The sequence below is a fragment of the Chiloscyllium plagiosum genome, chromosome 13 (assembly GCF_004010195.1).
Source record: "Chiloscyllium plagiosum isolate BGI_BamShark_2017 chromosome 13, ASM401019v2, whole genome shotgun sequence".
Classification (NCBI taxonomy): domain Eukaryota; kingdom Metazoa; phylum Chordata; class Chondrichthyes; order Orectolobiformes; family Hemiscylliidae; genus Chiloscyllium; species Chiloscyllium plagiosum.
The window spans coordinates 52,607,714-52,617,244 of NC_057722.1; the positions used below are offsets into that span (position 1 = coordinate 52,607,714).

A 9,531-nucleotide genomic window follows, 5' to 3' on the forward strand; every position below is an offset into this window, starting at 1 on the left:
TGTTGTATAAACTATGGAGTGTTCTTTAAAACTTTGGGTAGCCAAGTTAGGAAGGAAAGGAAAAGAGAAATGGAGGAAGACAGCAAGAGTTCTTACATGTAGCATTGTAGAACCCTATGCAATGTTAATTGAGTCCTTCAATTATTACAAGTTTCAAATGCTTTTGGCCTGCATACAGGAACTAAAATTAATTTCCTGCAGCCAACTTGTTCTAAATCAAACTGCCTGAATATAAAACCACACACACAGAAATATAATCACCTACAAGTAACTTGTTCACATTTTGCTTTTTTAAAAAATTGCAAAGTTCCCAGTCAGCTTGCTTACATAATAATCCCTGAAAGTGAGTGGTGTTTTATTAACAATCTTTTAAAGAACTAGGTTACCATGCAAGACGTTATTAGCCCAACCAACACATTTCTTCCTGAATGCCCCATTTGTCAAGTAAAGGTTTGTCACCCAAGCTAATCTCAAAACTTGAAAAAAAGCTCAAAACAATGCAATATTCCAGTGATACAGCAACTTTAATCATGACACTTGAAAACCAACATCACCACAATCAGATAAAAGCAAAACAGTTTGGCGGCTGGAGATGTGAAATAAAAACAAAGTTTTGGAAAAACTCAGCAGTCTGTCAACATCTGTAGAATATGCAGAGTTCATGTTTAACAATGTCATAATACTATTCTTCAAACTTACTTTTTTTTATTCCTTCTATACAAAGAATGGTGGAGCAGGAGCTAGATGAACTTTGGATCATTTGGAGGTGGAGGGGGTTATTAAGAGGAGTTACAGGAAGGTAGTTACGCCACAGCCACGTGAAGAAGGTAGATGGGTTACTGTCAGGGGTAGGAAAGCAAACCGGCAGGCAGTGGAGGGATTTCTTGTGGTGGTTCCCCTCAACCAAAAGTATACTGTTTTGGATACTGTTTTTGGGGGGGGGGTCGGGGAAGAGACCAACCTACCAGGGGTAAGCGATGGGGCACAAGTCTCCGACACACACTCTGTCCCTGCTGCTCAGAAGGGAATGGAGAAGAGGACCAGAGCTTTCGTCACTGGGGACTCCATAGTTAGGGTGACAGCTAGGAGGTTTTGTGGGAACGAGAGAGACTCAGAAGGTTTGTTGCCTCCCAGGTGTCTGGGGTCGTGACGTCTCTGTTCATGTTTTCAGGATCCTTGAAGGGGAGGGGAAGCAGCCCCAAGTCATGGTCCATATAGGCACCAACCGACATAGATTCCCACCTTTCTTCCTACCTAAGACAGAAATTCAGGGAGCTCGGGTGGAAGCTTAGAACTAGAACAGAGTTGAGATCTCTTGTTTGTTGCCCATGCCACGTGCTACTGAAGCTAGGAACAGGGACAGAGCAGAACTGAACACATGGCTGCAGGGATGGTGCACAAGGGACGGTTTTGGATCCTTGGATAAATGGAGCTTTTTCTGGGGAAGATCGGACCTCTACAAACAGGATGGGTCTTCACCTGAACCAGAGGGGTACCAATATCCTGGGAGGGGAGGAGGAGGATTTGCTGATGCACTTTGGTGGTGGTGGTTGGGGGGAACCTGAATTGTAGTTCCAGTGTACAGGAGGTTGAGGGTAGTGAGGTCAGGGATAGGTTTACAAGATCGCAAGAAGGCACCGATAACCAGGATGTTGGTTTCAAATGAGTGTACTTCAATGCCAGGAACATCCGGAATAAGGTGGGTAAATTTGCAGCATGGGTTGGTGCCTGGGATTTTGATGTTTTGGCCATTTCAGAGCAGGGACAAGAATGGTTGTTGCACATCCAGGATTTAGATGTTTCAGCAGGAACAGAGATGATGGTAAAAGAGGCAGGTGTGTGGCATTGTTAATGAAAGGTAGTGTTACAACGGCTGAGAGAATGTTTGAGGACTCATCCACTGAGGTAGTTTGGGCTGAGGTTAGAAACAGGAAAGGAGAGGTCACCCTGTTGGAAGTATTGTATAGGCCTCCGAATTGTAGTTATTTTGGGTGACTTTAACTTCCCAATATTGACTGAGAATACTATAGTTCAAATAGTTTGATGGGTGAGTTTTTGTTCAATGTGTGCAGGAGGGTTTCCTGACACAGTATGTGGATAGGCCAACAAAGTGGGATGCCATATTGGATTTGGTACTGTGGCATGAACACAGCCAGGTGTTAGATTGGAGGTTGGTGAGCACTTTGGCGATAGTGACCATAACTACGTTTACAATACCAATGGGCCGGGATAGGTATATACCGCAGGGAAAGAGGTATAACTAGGGGAAAGGCAATTATGGTGTGATTAGGCAAGATTTAGGATGTATAGGATGGGAAAGGAAACAGCAAGGGATGGACACACTTGAAATGTGGAGCGCATTCAAGAAACAAATACTGTGAGTCCTTGCTAAGTATACACCTGTCAGGCAGGGATGGAGTTGTGGAGAGAAGAAGCCATGGTTTACTAAAGAAGTTGAAGTCTTGTCAAGAGGAAGAACAAGGCTTATGTGAGGATGAGGCGTGAAGGCTCAGATAGGGTGCTTGAGAATTATAAATTAGCCAGAATAGATCTAAAGAGAGCGCTAAGAGGAGCCAGGAAGGGATTAGATGGGATTGAGATTGGCAAAGACGAAGTTTTAGCAATTTTGAATAGATAAGAGCCCAGGGCCGGATGGGATTTATCCTCAGATTCTCTGGGAAGCCAGGGAGATAACTGCAGAGCTTTTTGCTTTGATCTTTATGTCATCATTGTCAACAGGAGTAGTGCCAGAAGACTGGAGGATAGCAAATGTTGTTCCCTTGTTTAAAAAGGGGAGTCAGGACAACCCTGGTAATTATAGGCCAGTGAGCCTTACTTCGATTGTGGGTAAGCTGTTGGAAAAGGATTTATAATCATCTGGAAAGGAATAAATTTCATTTGGGATAGTCAACATGATTTTGTCAAGGAGGAGAAAGTGAGGACTGCAGATGATGGGGATCAGAGCTTACAAATGTGTTGCTGCAGTCCTCACTTTCTCCTAGTTGATTTTAACCTACTGCGAATTCTCTTGCAAGGATGTCTTCCTTGAAGAAGCTCTCCTCCTCCCTCTACAATGATTTTGTCAAGGGTAGGTTGTGCCTCACTAACCTTTGAGTTCTTCGAGAAGGTGACAAAACAGATGGATGAAGGTAAAGCGGTCGATGAGGTGTATATGGACTTCAGTAAGGCATTTGTTAAGGTTCCACACAGTACGCTACAACCCACCCTCCCATCCTGGCACTTTCCCCTGCCACTGCAGGAACTGTAAAACCTGCGCCCAAACCTCCTCCCTCACCTCTATCCAAGGCCCTAAAGGAGCCTTCCACACCCATCAAAGTTTTACTTGCACATCCACTAATATCATTTATTGTATACGTTGCTCCCGATGCGGTCTCCTCTACATTGGGGAGACTGGGTGCCTCCTAGCAGAGCGCTTTAGGGGACAATTCCAGGACACCCGCACCAATCAACCACACCGCCCCATGGTCCAACATTTCAACTCCCCCTCCCACTCTGCCGAGGACATGGAGGTCCTGGGCCTCCTTCACCGCCGCTCCCTCACCACCAGACGCCTGGAGGAAGAACACTTCATCTTCCACCTCGGAACACTTCAACCCCAGGGAATCAATGTGGACTTCAACAGTTTCCTCATTTCCCGTTCCCCAACCTCACCCCAGTTCCAAACTTCCAGCTCAGCACAGTCCCCTACCTGCCTATCTCCTTTTCCACCTATCCACTCCACCCTCTCCTCCCTGACCTATCACCTTCATCCCCTCCCCCCCTCACCTATTGTACTCTATGTTACTTTCTCCCCATCCTCCTCTAGCTTATCTCTCCACGCTTCAAGCTCACTGCCTTTATTCCTGATGAAGGGCTTTTGCCCGAAACGTCGATTTCGCTGCTCCTTGGATGCTGCCTGAACTGCTGTGCTCTTCCAGCACCACTAATCCAGAATCTGGTTTCCAGCATCTGCAGTCATTGTTTTTACCTTTTTGCACAAAATACAGAGTTTCAGGATTGGAGATAATTTAGTGGTTTAGATCAGAAATTGGCTAGCTGAAAGAAGAACAGAGGGTGGGGGTTGATGGGAAATGTTCACCCTGGAGCTCAGTTACCAGTGGTGTGTTGCAAAAATCTGTTTTCGGGCCACTGCTGTTTGTCATTTTTATGCATGAACTGGATGTGGGCATAGTAGGATGGGTTAGTAAATTTGCGGATGACACTAAGGAAGGTAGAGTTGTGGATAGTACTGAAGGATGTTGTGGGTTACACAGGGACATAGATAAGATGCAGACCTGGGCTGAGAAGTGGCAAATGCAGTTTAATGCGGAAAAGTGTGAGGTGGTTCACTTCAGACAAAATAACAGGAATGCTGAGTACTGGACTAATGGTAACATTCTTGGCAGTGTAGATGAACAGAGAGATCTCTGTCCAGGTGCATAAATCCCCGAAGTTGCCACCTAGGTTGATAGGGCTGTTAAGAAGGTAGATGGTGTGTTGGCATTCATTGTTAGGGGTATTGAGTTTCGGAGCCACAAGGTCATGCTTCAGCTCGACAAGACACTGATAAGGCTGCACCTGGAGTATTTCGTACAGTGATGGAAGCTTGGGAAAAAGAGTTCAGAGGAGATTTACTAGGACGTTGTCTGGTATGGAAGGGAGATCCTACGAAGAAAGGCTGAGGGAATTGAGACTGTTTTCATTGGAGAGAAGAAAGTTGAGAGGTGACTCAATTGAGATGTATAAGATAATCAGAGGGTCAGATAGGTGGACAGTGAGAGCCTTTTTCCTCGGATGGTGAAGGCTAACACAAGGGGACATAGCTTTAAATTGAGGGGTGATAGATTTAGGGCAGATATTAGGGGTAATTTCTTCATTCAATAGTGGGGGCATGGAATGGCCTGTCTGCAACAGTGTTAGACTCGCCGATGTTAAGGGCATTTAAATGGGCATTGAGCAAACATATGGTAATAATGGGACGGTGTAGGTTAGACAGGCATCAAATTATTTTCACAGGTCGGTGCAACATCGTGGGACAAAAGGCCTGTACTGCGCTTTAACATTCTATGTTCTGATGCCTTGAGAGCAAGTCAAAGGAAATGCCTCAAGGCCACAAGTTTAAAATACACTTTTAATAGTTAACTAATCCAGATTTAACCTTGTCAACCACAAATGTTCTTCTTCATCCCCACATATTCAAATCATACAAAATACCAATTGGATGAATGGCAGGAACCTTTCAATAATTCTCAACACAGTCCTTTCAAACCCAAGACTTAATAGCTTCCACAGCCTATTTATCCATCCAGATCATTACAGTTAACTAGTACTCTAAGCTCACCTAATGTCCATGTACGGTATGCACCTTCCAGGAGTGAACAATGGTTATGGGCAGGACAGGTTTGCTTTTTCAAACTCCTCTCACCCAAGGCTAACTGGTAAACTTTAAAACTGTGACATCTGGGCTGGTAAATGTAAGCAAACAAAAAAAACCCACGAATAAACCTGGAATTATTTTTAATTGGGCAGTTAAGTTACTGACATGAACTCTTAGCAAAGATTTTAAAAGTGAATGTTTTGATAATTAATCATAGCGCTTAGGGACAAAATGTACAGCTTAAGGGGCAGCAATTCATATAATTCTGGGGCAAGGAAAGTAGGCGGGCCTTCATAAGTTTCTATAGCCAGCATGGAAATTAGACCAATGCCAAATGAGTTAGCTAACTTCAACGAGCTGATAGTATAATTATTTTTATTTACTCATAGACACTGTTTAAAATACCTTTTAATTTTTTTCATCACTGAATTAAAAGGAGCATTGACACAAAGAGATTACATGTAAGGAAGACATGACATAACCCAGACATAAATTATACATACTTCAACTTTAGACAGAATAACTAACATTGAAAGAAGGCTACCAAATGACCAAGTTTCCAATTTTGGTTAACTCATGCATGCTCCAGCATTCCAGGAACTGTTCAGCTTACTGAGACATTTGTTTATGACAAAACATACTCTGGACTGAACAGGAACTTCACAAGTTCTAAACTTACCAAATCGTTGTGGCATTCCACTCCAACTGCTTGATCTCTTCTGTTGCATTTTGAATTGGAGAGATCCATTTAATGCCCGTTTTCCCTTCAGTGGCAGAGGTTTCTTTACATTCCGCTGTTGTTTATTCAATTTAATTATATCATCTGTTGAACCATAACAAAGTCAAAGGATGCTTTGAAAGTAGGTTATATCCAATGGAAAAAAAATTTTGAAAACACAAACTAAGTTACAGCAGCTGTCTTAAAATCAAGTTATAAGAGTATCAGAGGGGATACTGCAAACAGCTGCTGTGTTCAAAACTGGGAAGGGAGAGATGAGCTACTGAAGTTCCTGTCCCAGCTAAAAACACAACAGTGATTGTCAAGCAAGGACAGCATTGGCTGTGGTACCTCCCAAAATTGAAGTAGCCAGGGAAATGGTTAAAGTTTCCATAACACAAATGGCAACATAGGGGGCATGCACTGATGCAAAAGGAATCATTTTCATAACAATCAGTACCTTCAGGAAAAGTGAAGAAAAAAATTGAGAAAGTAGAAAAAAATTGAGAAAGTAAAAAAAAAGACATTCAAATTGTGGTCAAAGCCAAAAGGTTTGTTCTCCAGATCCAGAATACAAGTAATAGAAATGTAAAATACTTACAGATTTATATTTCAACATTCTGGTTTGCTGATTGAGAATATCTGAACACTTTCAGCAACAGTTGGGATGAGACCTTTTAAACAGAAGTTTCTCCACTGGAATGAGAATGAGGCCTGTGGGCCAAGGGGGCTGTGAGATAAATGGAGGGGTGTGGAGCTTTTGGAGGGGGGGGGGTGTAGCTGGATATGCGATAGGTAGATGAAAGTGGGGGTGAAAGTGACAAGGTGAAGCAGATAGGTGGTAAGAAAGATGGACCACCATCTTTCAAGAGGGCAGTGGCAGATTGGAAAGTTGGAACTGGGATAAGGAGAGGGGAGGGGATATGGCAAAATGGTGAAATCCACATTGATCCCGTGTGGTTGGAGGGTCCCAAGGAAGAAGCTGAGGCTTTTTTCCTCCAGGTGTCAGGTGGTTAGGGTTTGGCGATGGAGAAGGCCCAGGACCTGCATGTCCTTGGTGGAGCGGGTGGGGGAGTTAAAGTTTTCAGCCACAAGGCGGTGGGGTTGGTTAGTATAGGTGCCCCAGAGATGTTCTCTGAAACAATCTGCAAGTTGGCATCCTGTCTCCCCAATGTATAGGAGATCACATCAGGTACAATTGATCAAACCTAGACTGCACAAGAACCTCTAGATCTTTCTCAATACCAACATTTGCTGGCTTCTCACTTTTCGAAAATTAGTTTCTCTTTTCCTGTCAAAGCAATGATTTCAATTTTATTCATACTAATCCATTTGCCACCTGTTAACATGACTATGTATTTTGTTTTTTCAGCAAATTGTCACTTTGCGATGTAGGTTTGTTCAATACATTGCATCAGTTGTATGACATTGATCTTTTTCTATAAATTCTGTGTCCTATGATCCTGTCCCACTAGCTACCTGGCAAGGAAAAGAACTCCGAAAGCTTGTACTTGCAAATAAACCTGTTGGACTATAACCTGGTGTTGTGGGATTTTTAACTTTGTCCACCCCAGTCCAACACTAGCACCTCAACATTATAATGCAAAGAAGAGGAGCAAATTTGAAAGGAAACTGCTCAGGGTGATCTCCCAAAGAAAGGTAATGATGAAACCATAGTGTCTGCACATGTACAATTCTGTAGCCATGCCTTATTTCCATACTCAATCATGTTCCAAGCAAGTACACAGTCAACACAAAAACATGGGCTTTTGCCCGAAGCTTCGATTCTCCTAATCCTCAGATGCTGCCTGACCCGCTGTGCTTTTCCAGAACAACACACGCGACTCATCTCCAGTCCTCACTTTCGCCTACAAAAGCATGGTATACTGCATGTTCAATTTGAAGCAATGTATAAAAGCATAGCAAGTATTGGAGATATGGATAGAGAATAGTAAACAAGAATGAGTCATTTTCAGCTTAGCAGGTCCTTACTATGGGGTGCTGCAAGGATCAATGCTTGAATACAACTTTTTCAAATTTGCAATCATGGCCTTGGATCAAACAAGATGTAGTATGCTTGCTGACAATGCAAGACTCGGTGGGAAAGCAAGCTACATTACATGGAGGATAATTTGCAAAGTGACAATTTTCAGGAAAAAAAAGGACATAGGCCACGCGTTAACAGATTCAAAAAAAAAGTATTTGCTTTGACAGGAATAGATAAAATTATTTTCAGAGTAAGAAACCAACAAGTGTTGGCATTGAGCAGGATCTAGATGTCCTTGTGCAAGAAAGGAAATGCTAATATGCAGGCATAGCAAATAGTATGTTGGCATTTTTTTGGCAAGAGGTTGGAGAAGTAAGTGTTTAGATCAGAGTGGTGCTGGAAAGGCACAGCAGGTCAGTAAGCATCCGAGGAGCAGGAAAAATCGATGTTTCGGGCAAAAGCTGTATTCCTGATGAAGGACTTTTGCCCGAAACGTCGATTTTCCTGCTCCTCGGATGCTGCCTGACCTGCTGTGCTTTTCCAGCACCACTCTGACCTAAACTCTGGTTTCCAGCATTTGCAGTCCTCACTTTTGCCTGGTTGGAGAAGTAAGGTAGCCTGAATTTAATTGTACAGTGCTTTGGTGAGACTACACCTGATAGTTTTGGTCTCCACACCCAGTGGAGACAAAACTTGCTTGAGAGGGAATGCAACAAAAGGTCTACTATGTTGATTCTGATAATATTGTTAAAAATCACAAATACCAGGTTATAGTCAAATAGGTCTATTTAGAAGTAGTAGTAGTTTGGCGTGGTAGTAGCTTGGCGCACCGACCTTTATACCCCTGAGGCTAAACACCAGCTCGCGGACACATCCTCCTACTGCCCCCTTGACCATGACCCCACCTCCCACCACCAAACCATCATCTCCCAGACCATCCATAACCTCATCACCTCAGGGGATCTCCCATCCACCGCCTCCAAACTCATAGTCCCACAACCCCGCACCGCCTGTTTCTACCTCCTGCCCAAAATCCACAAACCTGACTGCCCCAGCCGACCCATTGTCCCAGCCTGCTCCTGCCCCACTGAACTCATCTCTGCATACCTCGACACGGTCCAAGAACTCCCCACCTACGTTCGGGACACCACCCATGCCCTCCACCTCCTCCATGATTTTCGCTTCCTCGGTCCCCAACGCCTTATCTTCACCATGGACATCCAGTCCCTCTACACCTCCATCCCCCATCACGAAGGACTCAAAGCCCTCCGCTTCTTCCTTTCCCGCCGTACCAACCAGTACCCTTCCACTGACACCCTCCTTCGACTGACTGAACTGGTCCTCACCCTGAACAACTTCTCTTTCCAATCCTCCCACTTCCTCCAAACAAAAGGAGTAGCCATGGGCACCCGCATAGGCCCAAGCTATGCCTGCCTCTTCGGAGGATAT

The 9,531-nt window shown here is 44.0% G+C and overlaps 1 protein-coding gene and 1 long non-coding RNA gene across 6 annotated transcripts in view; one reads left to right on the top strand and one right to left on the bottom strand.

Annotated features, from left to right (window-relative positions):
* Positions 1 to 9,531, top strand: part of LOC122556032 — a 47,017-nt gene that overhangs the window by 34,558 nt on the left and 2,928 nt on the right. The window lies entirely within an intron of this gene.
* The window catches only part of LOC122556030 (UAP56-interacting factor-like), a 37,812-nt gene that overhangs the window by 20,501 nt on the left and 7,780 nt on the right, over positions 1 to 9,531 (bottom strand). For all 3 annotated transcript variants that reach the window (XM_043702406.1, XM_043702407.1, XM_043702405.1), the window contains exon 3: positions 6,057 to 6,200. In XM_043702406.1, the coding sequence (XP_043558341.1) occupies positions 6,057 to 6,200 (144 nt within the window). The remainder of the gene's footprint in view (positions 1 to 6,056; positions 6,201 to 9,531) is intronic.